The sequence below is a fragment of the Hipposideros armiger genome, unplaced genomic scaffold (genome assembly GCF_001890085.2).
Source record: "Hipposideros armiger isolate ML-2016 unplaced genomic scaffold, ASM189008v1 scaffold_236, whole genome shotgun sequence".
NCBI lineage: Eukaryota > Metazoa > Chordata > Mammalia > Chiroptera > Hipposideridae > Hipposideros > Hipposideros armiger.
Genome location: NW_017731586.1, coordinates 2317526 through 2342016, shown reverse-complemented (window position 1 = coordinate 2342016; position 24491 = coordinate 2317526). Strand labels below are relative to the sequence as shown.

General features: G+C 40.1%; 1 protein-coding gene across 1 annotated transcript in view; it reads left to right on the top strand.

The window, feature by feature from the left end:
• MAGI2 (membrane associated guanylate kinase, WW and PDZ domain containing 2) overlaps positions 1-24491 on the top strand; it is a 318539-nt gene that overhangs the window by 177636 nt on the left and 116412 nt on the right. Inside the window, exons 11-12 of the mRNA XM_019655111.1 lie at positions 19213-19398; positions 21354-21489. Of these exons, the coding sequence (XP_019510656.1) occupies positions 19213-19398; positions 21354-21489 (322 nt within the window). The remainder of the gene's footprint in view (positions 1-19212; positions 19399-21353; positions 21490-24491) is intronic.

The following is a 24491-nucleotide window of genomic DNA, read 5'->3' as shown; positions in this document are numbered from 1 at the left end:
CAATCTTAGTTGCAGGTGGGTGTAGCCACCGTTCCATGTGGGAGTCAAACCAGCAGCCTTGTTGTTAAGAGCACACACTCAATCCACTGAGCCATCTGGGCGGCAGCTCAGCTCAAGGTTCCAAGTTCAGTCTTAGTTGTGGGTGGGCATAGCCCACCATTGAACAGGTAGTCTTGTTGTTAGGAGCATGTGCTCTCACCACCTGAGCCATCCTGCCACCTGTTGGCAGCTCAGCGACAGCTCAGCCTGGGCGCAGTGTCACTGGCCCATGTGGGAGTGGAACCGGCAGCCCTGTTACTCAGAACTCACGCTCTTAAGCTAACTCTTAACCAACTGAGCCACTCGGCCGGCCCCTCACACTTTCTTTTGTTTATCTCAAACTCTGTCAAGAAATTATCTGAAACAAGCACTTCACTACACTAAACCAGCTTCCTTTTTAAGGCAATTCATGGCAGTGTTTTCTTCCTATTTTCACTTCCTGGCACACTTGAAAAATGATAACATTTGTATATCACACTGAGATAAAATGAGTGAGGCTACTGTAGGCAAAAGGCAACCTCCCCAGGGAGTTCTACCAGCAAACCTCACCCAACCCCCCTCAGAGGCAACCGTCTGTCTTGGGACACCTGTCACCTTTAGTGGAACACTTATTTTAATGGCCCATAGTAACAAAGTTTTGCCCTAAAGCGAAGCTTCTGAATATCAGCAACCAATAAGCACCTCATCTTACATTTTATTGGTTCAAGTTGTGGCGGTGGATTTTCTCCAGACCTCCATTATTGAGGTTTGTTCATCGATCGCCTTAAAAACATAGGTAATTGGTGCAACTGGTGCTGATGCTGCGTCTCGACCTTCTCTAATTCACTGTACACTTAGGTCAAATCAGTGCTCCATCCCCAAAAGTCATTGCTAGAAAGTTACTTAGGTCATGCCCATGCAATGGAACATGAGAATTAGAAAGTGAGTCATTCATTTCTCTGTGTCTCATTGGTTTGCAAAAGCAAGTTGCCTTTCAGAGCTCTTAACCAGCTTTGTAACATGTAATATTCCCTTACTCCTTAAACAAATCTCTGCTTTGGATTCCTTCAAGGACACAGTGGTTTTGATCTGGCCTTTATGCTGAGAGTAGCTCATTCAGGAGGCATGATGGTATCACCCACACCATTAATGTGTGTGCTTTTATGGCAGAAGAAATACAGGGGGGCAAGGGACACTACATAAAATGCCAGCTTTCCCCCCAAATATCTGGCTTCTAAATATGACTCATGAAACTATAAAATACACAAGTGTCTTCATACCCTTTTGGAAAATCTACATATACAAAAAAGAGAAGACTATGTTCATAGTCTTCACTGGCATACGTGTTTTAAATGAAATCAACCTTTTCACACTTATGGGTGTGACTTACTTTCTGCTTCAGGAGGTAGCCAGGAGCTAGGGTAGGAGTGGAGTGCTGCTGCTGTTGATGCAAAGTGCATCAAGAAAGGCAGCCCTTTCTACGGACAATCCAATCTTCCTATAACATGTCCTCAATCATAACACCCCTGATAAAGCTATCTACAGGGTAAAGTACAAACATCCAAGACCCTAGGGAATCTAGACACAGCCATGTTCTACCGACGGCTCTCATGGTTCCATCCCACCAGAGCTGGTTTAGTTACTTACCCCTGAAGACAACTTTCTGTTACCTATTCCAGGGCCCGTGTTTTGCCTGCTGCCACTTGGAATGTTTCCTCTTACCCAATAATAAATTTGGTCAAGCTTTCTCCCAGGAATCTTACCTGTATTTCATTTTCACAGCAACACTCTGAGGTGAAGACTGTTGCCCAAACAGTAAACATCTCTCACAAACAGCTCAAAAATCTCTTCATCAGATGTTGCCTGACCCTCACCCTTCTCCCCTAAGTGTTTTCATGAATTCTTGGAATATGAAGTGCAATATGGAATTCTTGTCTCTAAACTCCTTAATTGTTGACTGCTCCCTGGCTTCCCATCTATGATTATGTCTGTCATTGCTATCTATTATTGCCTTTTTACTTTTTATGTGTTTGTTTCGCATCCTCTAAATAAATCATAAGTTCCTTAAGGGCAAGAAATGACATTTCTTTGAATCCCTCACAGTTCTTACTGGTAGCATGATTTTCAAGGATTTGTCACATAATTTACGTTGATGGGATTGGACTGGCCCCTCATCTAGGGACCCAGCACTGTCCTCATCAAAGTAAAAGCACCAGTGTGCTCTGACCTTACTTTCCCTGCACCTCAACCTAGCTGTTCCACCCCTCAAAGGCAGCAAGACACATCTCTGAGTAGGGCAAAGCAGCAGAGGATCACTTGTGGGGAGGAATTGTGTGCAAGCCGGTCCTTGCGCGGCATGAGAAATTGCACTATAATAAAGTAGAGCTGGAACAGTGTCCCAGAATACAAATTTCCCATTAGTTGTTCTCAGCTTGAGTAAATGATTCAATAGCCAGCTCAGGGCCTGGTTAGATGAGAGAACTGTTTAAGAAATAGGGCTCGGGGGGGCTGTCTCTGTGCCTCTGGGTGTCCCCTCTAGCCGGAAATTTCTGGGCTGCAAAGCCCTTGCCCCCTGAAGGGCCAGGCTGGCAGCCTCAGTATGCTTACTGTTTCACCTCACCCTGGCACTGGCTGTTCCTGGAATCGCCATCCATCAGTGTGAGCACCACCTCAGCGATAATTATATCATCCTCAACAGGAGGGCTTGGACAACATCCCAAGCTCCCTAGAAAAAAAGCATCACTTCAAATTATTTATTCATTTCACAACCCTCATTAACAAAGCAACTCATTTCAGTTCCAAGTGAACAACTTCAGAATCACATTACCTCTTTATAGGATCATACCCAGCTAAAACCAGAATGAATAAGACCTATTGATTAAATTCCATTTTTTTAATCCTGAGCATAACTAGTTTTCTTCCCAAATTTAAAGCAGGATGCCTAGGCTCTATCAGTAAGCAGACAAGCAAAAAGATTTTGCATCAAACTCTGAGTACTCTGATGTCTGAAGTTTGATTCATCTGTTAACTAAAATGGAAAGACGCATGTAAATTTGTTGGCACTAACAAATTTAAAGATCATTAAATTGTAAAAATAAATCTGCAGAGAAGCACCATCATTCTTATTTATTCTCAAGAAGAGGAGCAATGCAACCTACCAAAAAATGTGTGTGTGCTCACAGTGCGTTTTTTTAAAATTCTAGACCATTTTTCTTATTGTCTGAATGGAGCTCATAAATCATAAGTTTTCCCCACCAGGGAATCATTTTTCAGGAAGATTTTTATTATTGTGTTCAAAGACTCTCCAGGCAGCAGCAGAAGGTGAATGTGTAGATGTCTTCTTACCTTCAGCTATTCGGTTGTCTTAAAAGCTCGTAAGTGGGTGATCAGTGGCTGTTCCCTCTGGGCTCATGTCCTGCAGCTCCTTGTTATTCACTAGATGGCACAGGGAGCAAGCATCTGTGAAGACAGCCCAGGCTTCCTGTACAGGGTCATGCTTTACTGGTGGAAAGCGCCTGTCACTCTCCCATGGGGTTCAAACAAATTCCAAGCCTGCAGGTAGGTCACTTTTGCAGGGACACGTTTTCTTTATAATCTATTCAGGGCCTCGTGTTGGATTCAAGTCTCTGTAATTTTATTTTTCTTCTTTTTTCCCCAACAATCAGCCACATAAGAAAAACTGATTCCATGTTTATAACCATTTTAAAAGCAAGTTGTTAAGAGAACACAGTGATGCTATTTACCACAGTTTTTCAGCTATATTGAAAGAGTGTTATTAGGGAATATTTTCCCCATTTGGACTGGGAAAAATAGCATTTCTTTTTCAGCCCCAGCTTTCACTAAGGACTCAGGGGGTAATTCTACCCAAATTCCTTCCTGCTATACCAAATCCTGGTAAAAGTTCTTTTCATTCATTTGACCACCAATAGTTTTGAAATTTAAGCTGGATTTTTTTTTCCCAAGCTACTTACAGTATTTTGTGAAATTCATTACTACAGATGAATCAGCCACCTTTTCTGGTGATGATCACTAGGCATTCCTAAGGTGTATTTGGTGCCACCCAAAATTAACTTAACAATGGGACCTGCTATACGCATTTTCATTTTCCAATCTCATCTCTTCCAGATCTTATTTTTGTAAGCCAGGCAAGTGTTTACTCCACAAACATGCCCAGATGTTGGGTACCTGATGAATCCATCTGCTTTCAGGGGTGAAATGCCCTAAATCTTCTGTTCGGGAACTGTTCATTATAAAAATGTACATTTATGGATTCATCGTGAGAGGAGAATCTCCCAGGAAGCAAGGAAGAGCACACAGCTTAAAAGGTTTTGCCCTGTGGTTGGTTTTCTGGCACAAAGCAGTTGAGATAACATGAGGTAGAATAAGAATATTCCAACCTACAAATCTTTATTCGAATGTTTTGGAGACTTGCTAGATATAAACAAAAAGATGAAAAATTGCTAGTAGGCACTTGACAAAATTAAAATACAATAGAACCTGGTGGCCAAGTGTCTTTGTTTGTTCAAGCTTCTATGACAAAATACTATAGACTGAGTGGCCTATGGACAACAGAAATGTATTTCTCACAGTTGTAGAGGCTAGGAATCCAAGATCAAAGCTCTAGCAGTTCTGATGTCTGGTGAGGGCCAGCTTCCTTGTTGGTAGACAGTCATTTTCTCGCTATGTTCTCACAGGGCTGAAGGGAAGTCTCTGGGGTCTCTTTTATAAGGACACAAATCCCATTCATAAGGATACTAACCCCGTTCATGAGGGCTCCATGCCCTAATCACCTCCTAATACCAGGACATTAGAGATTAGGTTTCAACATACAAATTTGAGGAGGACACAGCATCCAATCTATTAGCACCAAGTTAGCCACTGATATTGTGCTCCCTGGTGCTAAATGGCTAAGAGCAGGCTGACGGGCATGGCTCTCAGCTCCCATCAATGTGGACGATCACAAGCTTTACCTAAGTTCATATCACAGCCGGATTTACACACAACTGCATTTCCACCCTTGAGAGACTAAGGCAAGCTGTTATCCAGATGTGCTTTCCAGAGAGGAAACTTGACTGCATTGGGACCTCCCGACTCCTGTTGCCAATGGCTTAGCTGAGGTTCTGGGTTAGCACTGTGCAGGGAACTTCCTGAAATGATGGCAGCGTCCCATTCTGCATTATACAGCACTGTAGCCACTCACCACATGTGGCAGTAGAGCACTTGAAATAATGCTACTGTAGCTGAAGAATTAAATTTTTAGTTGTTTTTCATTTCAATTCACGTCAATAGCCATGCGTGGCTAATAGCTGCCTTGTTGGACTGCACGGCTCTGAGCATGGTGGTGACCTTTACGTACCCTCCCTGCCCCCCACCATCTTCCCACCCTCCTATCCTGCAGTCCACCCTTCACACTGTGGTACTCTTTCTAAAATAAGACTATGATATCACTTAACTTTCCTAATTCGTTGGTGACTTCTCATACAGCTGTAAAATTCCAAGCTCCCTGGCACAACCCATAAGCCCTTGCGTGATCTGTCCCTTGCTACCTTCACACAGCTCTCCCTGTCTGTGCCCAATGCACTCCGACACCCAAACTACAGACTCTGCCAATCCACACATCCATGCCTTTGCAAGTCACATCACCTGCGACTGTGATGCCTTCCCCATCCTTGCCCACGTGGAAAAGCCCTGTTCAGCTTTTTAAATGCAGACAAGGCAGCATTTCCTCCCGGAGGTGTTCCCTGACCCCCTCCACCCTCCCCTTCCCACCTCCTTTCTTCTACTCATTCTACATCAGTTCTTTTTGACTCACCTCTATTTATTTCCATCCAAAACATCCTCTTTATTAACCCCTGCTTTTTCACTTTTTTTTTACCATTTTTAAGGTTTAATTGTATTGTATATAGTAAATGTTACACTTATTAGTATCTAGTCTGAGTTTTGACAAATGTGTTAAGTCATATAACAATGAAGTCCACCCCGCCAGCCACCCCCAGCCCTGGCAACCACTGCTTTGTCTGTTCCGTGGTTTTGCCTTTTCCTATGTAAATAGAGTCGTATAGTATGTAGCCTTTTGAGTGTGGCTTCTACCACTTAACATAATGCATTCTAGATTTATCTGTGCTGTTTCATGTGTCAGTATTTGGTGCCTTTTTAATTGCTGAATAGCATTGCACTGTGTGGATGTACCATGGTTAAGTTTAGTTGAAGAATATTTGGGTTGTTTCCTGTTTTTGGTGATTATGAATACAGCTTCTATGAACCTTTTCGTATAGGTTTTTGTGTGAAACTATGTTTCTATTTCACTTGGGTAAACACTTAGGAGTGGGATTGCTGGCTCATATGGTGCAAATTTCCAAAATGGCCATACCAGGTTGTATTCCCCTGTAGGAAGGTTCCAGATGCTGCACATCCTTAAGTATTTGTTCTTTTCAGGCTTTGTTGTAATTTTATCCATTCTAATAGGTGTGTAGTGGTGTCTCGTTTTGGTTTTAGTTTGTATTTTTTCCCTAAAGACTAATGATATTAAGAATCTTTTTATGTTTTGTTTTGTTTTGTTTTGTCATCTTTATTATCTTCTTTGGTGAAGTGCTTTTTCACTTTTGGTCTTCCCTCCAAAATATAACTGGTATTTCATCATGAACAACAAAATACATTTAGAGGCTCTTCAACCCTTCTGTTTTCATTTCTCATGTTGAAGTAATAAAAATCATTTTATGGCGATGATCTCAGGTGAAATTATTATGGAGACATATGTCTGCTTAGTAAAATGAAAACATAATTACTACACTTTAAAACACAAGGGATGAGAGAAAATACATGTAGGCAGAAATATAAAAAAGTGAAAACTTGCAATATTTGGATAAGAAAGATAAGGATAAGAAAAGCTATGTGCAATGATGGTCTCACTTTTCAAGTAAGGAAACTCTGTCATGATTTATTTGGCCATTCAGAGGTCACACAGCAAGTTGTTGTCAAAGTTAATATATGATCAAGATCTTCTGTCTCCTGAACACTGTGCTTGGGGGTCTTTTTATATTTAGTTTTATCCAGTCACAGAAAATTGCATTATTTCAAGTTAAACATGATATACCCTGTTAGTGGAACTTTGGCTTCTGTGAGAAAATGAAGAACCAGTAAATATTCATGCAATCTGGATACCATATTGAAAAGGACAGCTGGCTCAGGAGGGATCGTTTGCCTAGGTTAGTATCTGTTTTCATTTACATTAAGAAAATATTGCCAGAAGTTATTATCTACCAGAGGGCTTAGGGGAGTACAATGGAAAGCTGATATTTCACCTGATTGCTTTTGACATTTACCTATTATAACAAGGAAACTGTGAAGATAGCCAAGTGACTTGTTACAAAACACAATTTCAGAAGCTATAAAAGGAAAAAGAAGATGGCAGAGATAGAATACACTGCATCTGTAAAAAAGCGAAACATGACTTGTCAGCAACACCTGCTTGTAACTATCAAACATTTCTATAGAGCCTGCTGAGAAATTACTGAGAGCCAAGTGCATTGATGGGAGTGAAGTCTCAAAAGGCAGTCAAGATACGCAGAGGAAGGAAAGAATTGTGGTTTCATTTTCTCACAGTTTTAACCCAATATCAGGGGTTGATGAAATATAATTTTGTGACATATTCTGAACCCTTGAAATTAATTGTCATTCATATTTGTACTGTCAGGGCTACAGGAGACAAGAGGACTTTTAAAATTTGGGGACATAAATTATTGATCATTTTTCTCCCATGTAAATTCCAAATCTCTAACTGGTACACCAAAATATTCACTTCAACAACTGATTTAAATTTAAATTCAACAACAATACTTCCAATTTCTATTTAATGGTGGTAAATGATAACAAACGTATCTCCTCCCATTTCTTAGATACCAATAAAATGGTAGTTATTGAAAAGAAATGGGCATGAATGGGGACTATATTTTAAAGATAAAAAAGTGGCAACTCATTTTGCAGGACAGATAGCTATTGACTCAAGTTGACAAATTGAGAAATAGCCATATAAGAATATAATTTAGAAATGTGAAGAAGAAGCAGCTGACAGATTTCAAATGTTTGCCCTTAGCGCACAGAACTGGAGAGGATGAGGAGAATTAGGGCAGGAAACAGATTTTTCATTATTAGCATTTGGTTTTCTTCTATTTTTTTAATTTATGCATATATTACTTAAATTAAATTATATTAATTACAAGAGATTTCCAATCACTAGAAGATAGCACTCTTATTCTGTGTACTTTGCCTTTTTTACATCATGATATGAATTTTGAAATTTTTATACTATTTTCTCATTTTGTAGGCTAATCCAGTATTTCTTAGTAATGATTTGGTAGATACTCTGTAATAAATTATAAATAAAAGACACCTCTTATTCAAGAAATAAATTTGTCACGAAAGGAATCAACTAGTCCTTTGAAAGGCAGATTTGCGTGTTTGGAATGGGAGTATGATGCTAAGTCTCAACCCTGTGACTGTTTTGTTGTTCTTGTTGGTTTAAGCCCCTCTCCAAAATTTCAACTTATATCTCATTGTCCAGACAAAGTTCTATTTGTCGTCCAAACATCACACAGAACTGTTGGGATCACTTTGGGATTTTTGGGTTTTGTTTTTATCTTTTTCTTGGCTTTTGGTTTTATATTTTTTATGCAGATTTCTAAGAATATGCTAATATTTAGTTTCATCTTAAATATTTAGAATGTGAGATTTTATTTTCATTATTTTAGAAATAATAGGCATACATCAGCATTTATATATATTATATATAATATACCTATGTCATATATGTTACCATACATATATATGTAGATATATAGATATATATGTAGATATATAAATATATAGATATATATCCATAAAATGTATACACATTTTAAGAAAGGAAAAAGCTGTATTAAAAGTACGCTAATGGTAACCACTTTGAGCACCTCTTGTAATTGCAGAAGTCAAATGTGACTTGTATTCATCTTTTGTTATTGGTATATATTATTACAATTTTAATACAGTTTTCTCCTTTCATATAATGCGTATACATTTTTTGACGCCCTCAGTGTGTGTGTGTGTGTGTGTGTCTCTGTGTGTCTGTGTGTGTTTGTGTAGTGACTTTTTAATTTTTTTATTTTTCAATTACAGTTGACAATCAATAGTATTTTATATTAGTTTCAGGTGTACAGTGAAGTGCTTATATAATTTATGAAATGATCCTCCAATAAGTCTAGTACTCACCTGGCACTATGCAGAGTTATTATAATATTACTGACTACATTCCCTATGCTGTACTTTAGATCCCTGTGACCATTTTGTAACTGCCATTTTGTACTTTAATCCCTTTACTGTTTTCACCCCACCCCTCAACCTCCCTCCTCTGACAACCATCAGTTTGTTCCCTGTATCTATGTATCTGTTTCTATTTTGATTATTTGTTTATTTTGCTTTTTAGATTCCATATATAAGTGAAATCATACAGTATTTGTTTTTCTCTGTCTTATTCCATTTAGCATAATACCTCTAGGTCCATCCATGTTGTAACAATTGGTAAGATTTCATTCTTTTTTTGACTCAATAACATTCCATTATATGTATGTACAACATCTTCTTTACCTAATCATATATTGATGAACACTTAGGTTGCTGCTATATCTTGGCTATTGTAAATAGCAATGCAGTGAACATAGGGGTGCACATATCTTTTTGAGTTAGTGTTTTGGACTTCTTCAGATAAATACCCAGGAGTGGAACTGTTGGGCCATAAGGTAGTTCTATTTTTTAATTTTTTGAGGAACTGTCATACAGTTTTCCATAGTGGCTGCCCCAATCTGCAATCCCACCAACAGTGCATGAGGGTTAACTTTTCTCCACAGCCTTGCGAACACTTGTTGTTTGTTAACTTACTGATGATGGCCATTCTGACAGGTGTGAGGTGGTATCTCATTGTGATTTTAATTTGCATTTGTCTGATGATTAGTGACATTGAGCATCTTTTCATTTGTCTATTGGCCATCTGTATGTCCTCTTTTGAGAAATGTCTATTCAGGTATTATGTCCATTTTTTAATTGGACTGTTTGTTTTTTTATGTTGAGTTATATGAGTTGTTTATAAATTTTGGATATTAACCCCTTATCAGATATATCATTGGTAAATATCTTCTCCCATTCAATAGGTTTTTTTCATTTTTTTGATGGTTTACTTTGCTGTGCAAAAACTTTTTAGTTTGACATAGTCCCATTTGTTTATTTTTCTTTTGTTTCCCTTGCCCGAGGAGATAGGTCAGAAAAAAATATTACTAAGAGCTACATCAAAGGGTTTACTGCTTATGTTTTCTTCTAGGAGTTTTATGGTTTCAGGTCTTAGGCTTAAGTCTTTAATCCATTTGAGTTTATTCTTGTATATGGTATAAAAAGGTGGTCCAGTTTCATTTTTTGCATGTATCTATCCTGTTTTTCCAGCACCAATTATTGAATAGACTGTCTTTCCCTACTGTACTGCTTCCTTTGTCGTAGCTTAAATGACCATATAGGCATGGGTTTATTTCTGGGCTCTCTATTCTGTTCCACTAAAGAATCAAGGACCTTTAAGAATATACTTAGCAGAAAATACCTGGACTACTGCCTCTAGTGATGTGCACAGGAATGAGAAATGCAGCCACAAGATAAAGGTGCTTCTTCCCTACCACCTTTTGTGATCATTTTTCTTGATAGCTTTACCATATTCTCATTTAAACCTTCCACTGCAGACACTAAAAACAATGGAGTGATGCCAGGAGGAAATAATACTATGGATCTATCTACATGAGATTAATTACATAATTTTCAGGGCCTGGTACAAAATGAAACCATGAAGTCCTTGTTGAAAATTACTGATAATATCAAAATGGTGACTGTAGACATTAAATCAAACCTTTTGAGTGCGGAGACCTGTGTGACTGCACAGGTCACATACCCTGAAAACCGGTCCTTTGTCTACAAGCCCATCAAATCTTTTAAACAACAAAACCATTTTAATCCAGGCTTTTGTTCCAGGATAGTAGAACAGTCAAGTAATAGCTAATTACAACTCCTAATTCGGTGAGATTGTTTTTGAGTACCAATTAACTCTCAGCAAAACAAAGGTATACAAGGTAAAATATAGCTGAGGGGTGTGTTTTTTTCTCTCCAGCTATACATAGTAAATACTTTCTATATGGTGCCTCCTACCCTTGGAAACATGAGTTCAGCTGGGTTCCCAAATTGCCAGTAATGGGCCCCTCTTTCCATTCTCCTTTCGGACCATCTGCTTATTACCAAATGCAGGTAACTGAAGTGTTCAGCCACAAAAAAATGACTCCTGGGTGCTGGGGGGAAAGCGCAGTCCTTAAAACACCATTAATTTTACCACAACTTTTTTTTTTTTAAAGATTTCATTGGGGGAATTGGGGAAGGGGAACAGCCAAGTTGTTGTCTTTCATTCTTAGTTGTGGAGGGCGCAGCTAGCTCAGCTCCCAAATCCAGTCGCCATCTGGCCTCCCATTGGCAACTCGCAGCCGCTCAGCTCAAGGTGCCGTGTTCAATTTTAGTTGCGGGTGGACATAGCCCACCATCCCATGCAGGAGTTGAACCAGCAACCTTGTTGTTAGGAGCACATGCTCTCACCAGCTGAACCATCCTGCCACCTGTTGGCAGCTCAGCAGCAGCTCAGCTCGGGCACAGCTCACTGACCCATGTGGAAATCAAACCGGCGGCCCCATCGCCCAGAGCCCGTGCTCTTAACCAACTGGCTCGGCCCTACCACTCAGCTGGCCCTACCACAACTATTTAAACTAAATACAAGTTTGTTTATGTTTGTTTGTTTCCCACGTCTTCGTCCCCTGATAACCAAGAAAATCTCTTTTGAAGGGCATTGTGTCACTCTCTAGGGAGGGACAACATGTAGCTAAATGAGTTTATCACCATAGAACATATTCATTCAGGACTTCTAGGAAGGAGAGATGGAAGCTAAGCAAGATTAAGATGAGGCTCAGTTTTCTGATGGAGGAAAAACAGGACCCTTCGCCAGATATCAAAGAGATATGTGACAATTACTATTCTGTTTTTCCTATATGTCCAGTGTCCAACCTGAGGAGCTGCAAAACGGCATCTTATCGGGAATCTCAGATAGGGAAGCAATTATTGTGAGGGCAGGAGGGACCCCCCCACCTACAAAGCACCCTCTCCTTGTTTCTCCCTCCATGAATTTGATAGACACCTCTTTACCATCGTGAGTTTTTCACTAAGGGAGACACCACTTATCCTAGGGATTTGCCATTCGTGTTTTGTTTTAAGCTTTTTTTTTTTTTAAGATTTTATTGTGGAATTGGGGGAGGGGAACAGCATTGGAGAATCGGGGAAGGGGAACATTTTTATTTGATTATCCCCAGTCTCCTCAACTAAACTGTGAGTTTTTTGAGGGCTGATACCATGTGCTGTTTTATCGTTGTCTTACCCGCTGGGCCTTGCATTGTGCCTGTTACTTAGAATATGCTTTGCAGAAGTGTGTTGTTAATGGATTCATGGATCCTCCTGCCCCAGCCCACAATTTTAAAGCTAGACAGCAAATAGTTTTCACAGATTATTTTAAGAAAACCAACAGGAATCATCCAAGTTAAAAAAAATTTTTTTCGTATCAGGTCACAGATTCAAAACATAAACTAACTTCCTTTGTCTTTTTAAGCTAATGGCATGTTGTTTAACCTGCATAATTGAATGGAATTGTGAACTAATGAGAGTTGAGGCTATCGATTGTCTTTGAAGTATTTATTTTTGGCACACTCATTTTAGGAACTGCTCACTTATAAGTTTGACGTGATTGATGCGGAATCCACTTTCTCCGTTTAATGCTTTCCTTCACATACAACTCCTCTGTGTGGGATCTATTAACAAAGATAGAATTAAATGCAAACAGAGTCACAGGCTTTTCCTTCTCTGAAATATATTTATTATAAAAAGGAAATACGGAAAAAAAAAAAAAGAAGTGAGGGGATCAAGTGCAGCTAAGAATTTCAGGGAGAACCCATCACCAAAAATTTCAGAAGGAATCCTTCGCCAAAGCAAGGAAAGTCCTTTAGGCAACTCTCCCATCTTTATGGGAACTGACCCAAGACAGAACTACACAAGAGCTCATAGGTTGGCCAGTGGTTGAAGGAGCCTGAAGAGACCATGTAAGGGCCCCAGAAGAGAAAGCAACAACAAAAAGGGAGGATCGGTGCTTCCTGTGGTTGAATGGCTAAAGACCCAAAGAATCCAGGCCTTTAGAACGAACTTAAAGAGCATCCAGTGGAACTGAGCATCTCTGATATTCCTACTAAAAATACTATGCTATGTTGAGCAGTACCAAAAGAGTTCACTCATCTATAGGAAAATATAAAACATATTGCAGTATAAATGTACAGTAGTGTTTTACCCAGAAAGAAAGAAAAGAAAAAAACGGATTTTTTTCCGTAATTTATGTAATTTGCAATTAAAGGGACATTTCTAACTAGTGATACATTGTCTCCTTCCAAATATCAGTATGTCCAAAGCTGCATGACATATTGCAACTTTCCCCAAATATCTGCATCTCCTAAGCACACTGTGTCAACAAGACTGATCCAAAGACTTGATTTATGCTACTGCCTGACAGATGATGTCTGAAAGGCATGCTGTGTAAATGGACTGCACTCAGGCAGTTACCTTAGTCATCAGTTCTCAGAGAATTAATGAGTACCATTCATCCCAATAATAGAAACCAAGGTCAGGGCCTCTTCCATGCTCTGTAATTCCATTAGCCATGCACAGAAAGCACTTAGGTCATAAGCTCTCTCGAGCTTATAACTGAGCAAATGTAGCTGCATCTTATTTCCAGAGAGAATCCTCTCTGAGCATACCCCTTGTCAATGATTTGTTGTATAACATTCAGTGTACTTACATATGTAGGGGAAATGCTGGTGGAGGAAAATGAGGCTGTCTTCAGGTGCCAAGAGTTTCAAGTGCTGCTTTTATTAAAGTAAATGCCAATAAAAAATAATTTATTAAAATTATATCAGGTATTTTCAATTACTGGACATACATTTTTAAATTGTGTACTCACTCAGGTTTTATGTAAGCACTCGATCATTCTATGTGGCTACCAGAGAATTTATTTCAGTTTTCATTCTTTTATTTTGGTTTTTATTCTTTTATTTAGTTTTTATTCTACTCATCCTAATAAAGTTAAAATGGCCTTGAAACTGAGAGTTATCATCATAAGCAAATAATTGTGTTTACAGTGAAACTTTCATCGAAACCTTAAGCAGCAAAGAGCGTGATTTGCTAAGTGAGATCTCATCAGTAATTTCCTCACTTCTCATAATTCAAACTGCTTTCAGCTGCCACATATCAAAAACAGAAGAGAGTAACCCAAAGGCTTGAAGCCATGTGCATAGGTTTGAATCCTGACTTTGACACTTGTTTACTTAATGATAAAATAAACATGAGCATTATACTTTTACAGCTACTTCACACGGTTGCTTTAAGGATTTAAAATAAGTGCCTAGCACAATGCATGGAAATTAATAAATGATACCTTGTTTTTATTGTTGAGCACATAAAATTGTGTGTGCGTGTGTGTGTGTGTGTGTGTGTGTGTGTGTGTGTATAAAATCTTTGTTTTGAAACGTTTGGGGTTTTATGCTCAGTAGATTCTAAGTGATCTACAGTAATGGAGGGGAACAGAGGCATGGATAATTCAAAACAGCAAATCATTCAAATACTATTTGTATGTATTTTAAGAGTATTTTAAATTTTCATTTCAAATGTGAGTGTTTCCACTGCCCAAAGAAATGACTTCATATAAAGGGATAACACGATGATGTGAAGTCCAAACTAAAAGGGATCTGAGGAGCTGTCCAATTTTCATGTCCCCTCCTCTTCCCGCCTCACCTCCTCACGCCTGCCTGTCCAAACACAGATGCCTCAAAGAACCCGCTTCAAGCAAAGTTTCTGCCTCCCACTGTCCGTTGGATCAGGGCCATTGGTGAAGTGTTTCTGATTCCCCACTTAGAGGCAGCATACAGTCGCCAAATAAAAAGCGCCAGGTGCTCATGAAGCAAGTGCTCGAATGGAGGGAGGAGACAGTAAAGCTGAGAGGCAGTGTGGTGCCTTGGTTAAAAGCAAAGACTGTGGAGTGTGACCGGCTGCATGCGATTCTAAATCCCGGTTGGCCTATATGACCTTGGGCACATTGCTTCCTCTGTAAACACGCAATGATAACGCTATCAGGTATCTCACATGATTTGCTAAGGCTTAAATTATATATATTTCAGCGTAGTTATAATTGTGCGTGTGTGTAAGGCTCAGTGTGCATAATAAAGAGATCTATATTATGCTGATTTCTCTTTACACAATAAACTTTTACTTACAAGTTGGTGTTTTCCTACAGAGACCTACAATAGCTTTTTTTGTGAAATCAGAGGAAAACAAACAGGATTCTTGGCCCCATCTAGTGTCTATATAATCCCCCAAGCATATCTCTGTTTCCCAAATGAAGCTGTTTTCCTGGTTGGTACTTAGGGGTTATTGCTCTGTAGTTAGCAATGTTCCTTTCATTTTAGCAGTATTACAGGTTTATGCCATGTGGAAAGAATTCAAGCTGGTGCCCACACACAAGCACACACACATCAAAGTGACATCTGAAACATTAAAAAGATAATAGTAATAAAAAGAATGAAAGAAAAGTAAATACTTATAGATCAATTCACACATGCTAGGCACTGTTCTAGTCACTTTATATGATAGCTCATTTAATTCTCAGAACCATCCTGTGAAATCAATGATATTGTTCTCCCAATTTTACTGTTGAAAAACAGAAACTCAGAACGGTCCAGTAACTTTCCAAAGGTCACAGCATAGATAACAATATACACATCATGGCCATGGAAACCATATCATTTATTGACGGTTCCAAGACACTACTGAACATGAAAGATGGCCAAAGCAGGAATGTAAGTTTATTTTAATTATGGTTGAAGACCACACAACTTCAACACCTATGTCATTGTTAACTAAATGAATGGGTTCATATTCCATTTCTACTTGAGAAATATATTGTCCTAAGACTCTAAGATGATCATTAATATGCTTTAAGTAAGGCATCCTTAACTAAAACCATTAGTGCCTGCGGTAAATAAAAATGTGTTTGAGCTTCCAACATGATGAGTTTCACTCCAGAGACACAGGCTCAGCCATTATTTTCATGTGCTACCTATAACCTTTCACAGTAGAAATATGATCACGGTGCCGGTTCATTAACTCACTGATTGTCCTTCCTTCCTTACCATGGTTATTGCTGATGTTCCGCCGTTCGCTGTAACACATTCGCAAGATTGAGAGTTCAAGGAACACACATATCTGGTAGCACAGTGAATGGGGGAGTGTCTCTTGGCCTCTTTATGCAGATTAAATCAATACCTAACTTCCATGGGGAGAGCAACAAGACAGACATTGACAGGTGGTATCCTGGCTGGGGCTCCCTGTCTTGAAGGAGAAAGGAAAGGGAACAGGTTTCTAAATTGTAAGCTCCTTGAGGGAGGCTACAGGGGTACTGTGTACCATTGATATCTGACCCCAGCTAGTTATTCTTGTAGACACTCAATTATTTACACTGAACAAAAATCAACTTGCTAGAAAATCTACGAGGCCTGACAATTATGTTCACGAACTCATCCTAGAAAACTGCTACATACCTTATTGCTAAAAAGCACTACAGCCATCTTCAAAGCACTCCCCTTGGGAAGCTATGCACCAATGCCAGTGCCTAGTTCACCCTTCAAAGCAGTTTTGGAACTTTTTCTGGAATGGCCATCAGAGCTGTTGTCTTATTACCCTTGATGTCCTGATGTCATTAAAGTATCTTCCTCTCAATATTTCTTTTATTTTCACAAAAAGAAAGAAATCATTGAGGGTCAGATCAGGTATTCCAATATAGTTATTTGTTTACTGGCTAAAAACTCCCTCACAGACAGTGCCGTGTGAGCTAGTTTATTGTCATGATGCAAGAGCCATGAATTGTTGGCAAAAAGTTCAGGTCATCTAACTTTTTTTTTTTTTAAATGACTGAAATTTGGGAGGTTTGCCTATTCAGTTAAGAAATTGAGCTTGGGCCGGCTGAGTGGCGCGATGGTTAAGAACTGGCTTGGGACGCCAGAAGGCCCCGGTTCGGATCCCACATATGAGGGCCATTGACACTGCCCTCCACAGCTGAACAGCAGCTCAACCTGGAGCTGGGCTGCCGTGAGTCGCCAGCGATGGCATAGGCTGCAGCCCCTGTGGCAGTGGCTTGCCATGGGCCACCATTTGTAGCCAGCAGCCAGCGTGAGCGGCCGTCCAGAAGCCAGCGACTGATCTGCCTCGTCCGGGAAGAGCGCAATGATGGTGCCAACTTGGGCCAGCGTCCTCCACAATTAGACTGAAGAACAAAACGACAGCAACTTATCTGTTTCCCCTTCCCCCAATTTCCCAGCACTGTTCCCATCCCCCCACTTCCTCAATAAAAATCTTTAAAAAAATAAAAAGAAATTGAGCTTTTTTTTTTTTTTAAATTAGGGAATTGGGGGAGGGGAACAGCATTGGGGAATCAGGGAAGGGGAACAGACCAGCCGCTGTCCTTTTGTTCTTCAGTCTAGTTGTGGAGGACGTCGCTTCACTGGCCCATGTTGGTATTATCATTGCGCTCTTCTTGAGTGCAACGGTCACTCGCTGGCCATTGGAAAGCTGCTCACGGTGGCTCACGGCAACTCATGCCAGCTGCCAACCACTCATGCTGGCTGCCAGCCACTCAAGGTAGCTCACAGCAGCCCAATGCAGCCCCACTGCAGCCTATGCCGTCACCAGAGACTCACGGCAGTCCCGCTCCAGGTCGAGCTGTTGTTCACCATCTTAGCTGTAGAGGGCTCAACGTCACTGACCCATGTGTGATCCGAACCTGTGGCCCTGCTGCTCAGAGCTCACGATCCCAAGACAACTCTTAACCAATGAGCAACTCGGCCAGCCCAGATCATCTAACTTTTTAACACAGCCTTTTCAGCACTTCCAAATAATGAACTTGGTTAACTGTTTGTCCAGTTGGTACAAATTCATTACGAATAATACTTTTGATATAAAAAACAAAGGTTAGCAACATCATTGCAACAAGTTTGCAAACTTAATAGTCAGATCTTGTGTATCCTAATGTACCTGCCTCTCCTTACATATATAATAAATAATAAAAAATAAAATAAATGTTCATTGTTTTAAAAAGATATCTACTGTACTCCATCAATTCTAATACACATTTTCATATTTAATATCTTAAAAATTAGAGAGCATCTTAAAGTCAATGGAGTTTCATTGTTTAATTGGCTGAGTTGGGTTTTTGGTGTTTTTTGTGTGTGTGGTACATAAAATAAAGGTGTGTTGTACCACCAATGGCATCTTAGATCTTATAAAATACATTATATATCAGATACTAGCAAGATTTCAGCACCACCTAATAAATGAAATCAAAAAGTAGAGAGGTAAGATTTGAAAACTGTATCAATCTTTAAACTGAAGCTTAGTAGATGAGTGGGAAGTTATCATAACTTCTTTGCCAGCCGGCTACAGCCACTATTAATATATATATATTTTTTTCCTTTCCTATTTTCTCCTCCATGTAAAATAGAAAAGGGTGGAAATTAAATTCCTGGCATTTATTGGATCTTTCTGAAATTGTATATCATTGTCTCTAGACTATGAGCTATATGGGCACAGTGTTTTATGCCTATGGTTCTCAAAATTTTGTATATATTGGAATCTCCTCAGGAGCTTCTTAAAAATCCATGACCCTCACCTCCTGCCTGAACATTCTGACTCACAAAGTCTGGGGTAAGGCCCAAAGAGTTGTATTTTTAATCGTATGATGGTTAAGATACACCCCAAAGTTTGAGAATCCCTGATTCATGTGTTTGGAATTGGCCTGTCACTGCAAAGGACTTGAATTTAGAAACTTTGGTCTCAGTAGTACACACAAGACTACACTTGGTAGGAGTGGCTGTGATTTCAGAAGGCAAATATGCTGACAAAGGAAGGATCCCTGACATTGCATTGTTTCCTGTGGGGCTGGGACTCCAAGCTAGAGCTTGTGTTGGTAATGCCCCTGATACCTCTTTCTGTTGGGGATTATTCTAGCTGTGCCCCATAAAATTGGACGCATCATTGATGGGAGTCCTGCCGATCGCTGTGCAAAACTAAAAGTGGGAGATCGGATCTTAGCAGTGAATGGCCAGTCTATCATCAACATGCCCCACGCAGACATCGTGAAGCTCATCAAGGACGCAGGTCTCAGTGTCACCCTTCGCATCATTCCTCAGGAGGGTGAGTGCCTGAGCCAGGTCACAGAGGCCACCTGGCTGCCATCAGCGTGCTGTCAGAATGTCACCAGTTGATAGTTATTTCCACTTCGGCAAACATTCACATTCCATTGCAACTTGTATCCTGTTTTCTCAGTACTAGCTTCATTCAGACATCCAGCTGTGTGACATTGTAGACGAATAGGGTGAATCCCTGGACACTGGGCTATTCAATCATTCCTTGTGGTCCCAAGAGCACTATTTTTATGGTTACATTAAGCCAGAACCCATTTGACATAGATGATAGAGTTACAAGTCTAAAGAAGAGGGGAAAAAAACAACACATATTCATGTTAACTGTTAAGCTCTGGAGGATTCTTCAAAGTCAGATTGATTTTTAAAAGCTTGAGAAAGCTTTGTGATATAAAGAGAGCTCGCTTAGAAAATGTTGCATCTGATAAGAATTTTAAATTCCCAAGTAGCCTTTCGAATTTATCTGTACAAAGACTCCACCCTGAGGCTTGAAGAGCAGTGGGCATCACAAATCACAGCCATGCCATAAGGGGCCACAAAGTTGTAAGTACCGATTCACCATAAATTCACCATTTCTAGACACAGTGGGTTCATTACTCCTTTGTAGCTGCTGACTCTTCATGACATTCAAGAGTTCAGTCCCTGGAGCTCACTCATGAGTGTATTACAATGAATTTCCCACATGGAAAGTGAGGGCCTCACTCACCTTGCCCTCCTCTGTTTTCCTTAGTCTACTGGTTCCATCTTGGGATACTGACAAGGAGGTGCCAAACAGCCACCTGACTTTAAATATAAAATGGTAGTTCTCAACTGAGGATTTTGTCCCCCCAGGGGACTTTTAACAGTGTCTAGAGACAGTTTTAATTGTCATGATTGGAGTGAAAATGCTACTGGCATCTGGTGGGTAGAGTGCAGGGATGCTGTTAAACATCATGCAGTGCACAGGGCAGTCCTCACGGCACATAATTATCTGGCCCCAAATGTCAATAGTGCTGAGGTTGAGAAACCCTGATACAAATGCAGAAGAAATTTGAAATATGAGGCTATGAGAAAAAAAAAAAGGGTTAGAGTGGTTTATAAGGGAATGCTAATAGATCACCTCCCTTTTATCACCCAACTAGCAACAACAGAAAAAAAATGAAAAAGAATACATGACCATGGTTTTTTCACTTGTTATCTGGAAACACCATTATGTGTAAAATATTCAATGGGGATTTACTCTAGCAAGATTGCTCGCTAAAAACCTGACTTGCTTCTCCATTTTCCCAGTCGGACATATGTCTGCCTTGCTCTTATTCTAACATAAAGAAATAATTTCAGTTGAAAATTTGATGCTATTAAAATAAATTCCAAGAAGCAGTTTTAACAAACAACAACTTAATTCACCTTCCTCTGTCTAGTGTTGTTTTTTCTGGAGAACCGTGGAATACAGAGGGTTATTAAGCAATAAGACTAACAAGAAACTAGAAAGAAGATTGTAGAAAGTACTTATTTTTATTGTGGTTAGTTCCTTATCCAAACTTTGGAATCCTGGTAAGACTTCTCCTTACATCAAAAAGTGGTGGGTAAATGTTTTCTTTCAGTGAGCAATGCTGGGAAATAGGCTATGTTTCAGAGCTTACTCCTTTGAATTATTTTTTTCATAGTTTTAACAGGTTTGGGTGGTTTGGTTTTTATTTGTTTTTTTGGTTGTTGTTGGTAATCTTTTCTTCTGACAAAATGACAAGAGACTCTGTTCATATCCTTGTTCAGCAGCACTTACAACTAAAGAAAGAATACTAATTCTGGGAGTGGTATTGAAACTTGATTAAGTGTAAGCTGCTGCCTCACAGTCTAACAGAAGCGAAACTAACCAAAGCCTTGAGTCATCTGAGGAGACCGAGGGACCACCTCTGGCCACCTCTTGCCCTTTACCAGTGTCATACTGACTGCATTTGCCCGTTGCAGAGCTCAGCAGCCCAGCCTCGGCGCCCAGCTCCGAGAAGCAGAGCCCCATGGCCCAGCCCAGCCCAGCCACCCCCAACAGCCCTGTCGCCCAGCCAGCCCCTCCTCAGCCACTTCAGCTGCAAGGACATGAAAACAGGTAAAGTGTCCTTTGGCTTTTCTGATTCTAAGAGGTGAGGGAGGCAGAGAGAGGAAGACTTTGGGACAGGCAGGAGAGAGATCTTCATGATGTAGAAATGGCCGTATGCACACACCTTTGTGCAATTTTGAGATTGTGTGTATGTTATAAATGTGATTTTCGTAGCAAATACAGATGTCTGTCCTTCACAAGAGGAGAACTTTTGCTGAAGAAATGATGAGCAACTGACGAATAGGAATTAACTAGCTGAAGAACAAATCAAAGAGAGTCAGCAGAGTGAAGAATATATACCAAGGCCTTTTGGCAGGAGGGAGCGAACAAGCACGCAGGAGAAACATAAGGCCCCTGTGTGTGTGTTTGGGAGGGGGGGACGTTTGAGATGAAGCCAGTGAGGGTATAGGGGTTCGCCCTATAGGGTCTTGGAGGCATGTTAAAAATTTTGATCATAAGTGTAGTGAGAAGTCATTGGAGGGTTTTAAGCAGAGGACTGACATCACTGGCTCTGCTTTTCAAGATCCCTCAGTGGGCCCCACAGAGAACAGACTCCAGGCTGGTCAGAGTGAATGCAAGTTAAGCAGTCAGAGATGGCTCCCAGTGTCCATTGAGTAACCAAGGTGGTGACTCAGAGAATGATAACAGTGTGGAGAAGGCGAAATGTTGAAGGGTTTGTGAGTATTAATAAACGTTAGCACTTTTATCGCATTTTACCTTAGAGCCTCCTACCATGATCTAATTAGGTTCTTCCATTTCTCAGCATGAATGAATATGAATAAGGTACTTGGAACTTCCAGGAAAAAAAGGATGCCATATAAAAACTGAATTATCTTCTTATTGTGACTCGTGTGTAACAAGGAACCTGGGTTAGGCTGAGCCATTAAGGAAAGAGATGAAGACATGTTTCCATGTCGTCTTCCCTTCGAAGGAGGAAATAGAACAGTCCACGGGAACATCTCTGAGCACGAAACCCTCACTGGTCTTTTCCATGATCCTAATGCTTTCTGAACACCTGCTTCCCGTCTTCTACTTCCCGTGTTGGTGGAGGTGAAGAGAGACCCAGTTTTTGAGTCCCAGAACTCTCTAGGTTCATCACTCACACTGTTGCAAAGCAAATATTTTCCCTATGCCACAGGTGTGATAAAATCCTGTTCTATTCTGATTTCCCTCATTTGCTTTCATAGAAAAGTAAACGTCTGTTGTCCTCAGCTGTTTATGGTTTTAATACATTCCACAGAAGTAAGAACACTAAGCCCCATAAGGCAACGATACAGAGGTAAGAATTTGACAATCCAGAGGAGTAATCCTGGGTGCCTCCGTAATAAGCCCCAGATGTGTTTGCTTTCACCATATGCTGTTTCTCCAGATCGCACTGGCTTTCCCCAGGATTCGTTTTAGACTTGAGAGGAAGGATTTGAGAGCTCCAGCAGCCCCTGAGCCAGCTTCAGACTTTTCTTCTTGGCTCTGCCACTGTCAGTTAACCTCCCAGCCACAATTCCATTTTCACCTTTCCAGGGTCAGACTGCCCTGGAAATGGGCTTCTGCTCCCAGCCTTGGGGTAGGTAAGTCATCCCAGGTGTGTTATAGCTCAGTGGGGAGAATAACAGCTGGGCGAGGCCACTGTCCTGCCCCACCTGCTACTGGCTCACCCCCCAGCACTTGGCCCTTATCACAGTGGTTTGGGGCGTATTTTTGCCTGACTAAAGAAGAAAATATTTCCTAACTCTGGGATTAACAGATTGACCTGATCCAAATTTTTATAAATCAACAAATTTGCCCCGAGCACTTAGCTATTTTTGCTTTAATAATATTAAAAGCCTGGGAAGTGCCCACTCCAATTCTAGGGCTCTATCCTGCCACTCAGGTTTCCTGGCTTAACTCTGATGGTGAGTGGGTGCTCATTTGCCTGTGAATGAAGAAATTCAATAATCTTGCAGATACCAGAACCATTTTCCTTGCTGTGTTTAAAGATGATCAGGGTATCAGAGGGGAAAATCTGCCTTTTTCCAGGCTCGAGATGTCTCCAAAACAGCAAGCGTACAGTATGAATTTTCTATTAGTTCATTTGTACAAAAAGTGCCCACCTACATATCACATTGAGCCAGTTCCCACATTAAAGTGGGATCAAATAAAATGACAAATCTGCTTGCAAATTTTTATTTTATGAGTTAGAGTGAGTGAATATTTTGTCCTCTTATTTACTTTTGGATTAGATCCCACCTGACACCCCTCACACCCTCTAACCATTTCTCTTTCCCTTCACATCCTTTTTGTTTGTGCTCAGGAAACACAAAAATAATTTTCATATGAACATAACCAAAACACTATTCAAGGAGAAGCATTTGTTGAAAACAACAAACGATCCATTACGAAATATATTCCAAAACTAAGCATAAATAGCAGAGTTCACCTTCCCCAGCAAGGGCAATTGATGTTTGACAGCATTTTAAATAGCAAGGTCAGTGGAAGAGCATTGGAAATTGACTTCTTTCACAGACTTTGAACCTTAGATGCTTAAAGCTGGAAGAAATTATTGAAAGGCCCACGTAAGGTGATATCCCACTGTAAGATCCCCCACTACATGAGCAGTGTTTCTTGGTTCTGGAACTCTTTCATACCATAAAATTCTGCTAGAGTTTACCACTAGCAAGCTGGTTTTATCATCTCTAGTCTCTTTAATAATGGAATTAATAGCTACGAAGAGTTATACTGATGACCTTCTTTCATAAATAAAGGAACCTTAAAGAGGCTATTTTTTTTAATAATCCTCAATTTTTCTTAAAGTGTTTTACAAATTCAAAGCAATATAACTTTTGCCCTAGTCAATGTATCATTCACTTAAGTTATCAAAACTCATAAAAAGTTAAGTGTAATATTTTCCTTAAAGAATTCTTCGATGTGCAGTTTAACATAAAGTCCTGACACATGGCATTGGTGTAGAAGGAAGTTTGAGTGTGGGAATGCAGGCTTGGGTGACAAATGTTGTAAGTTTTAACTGTTTTTATTTC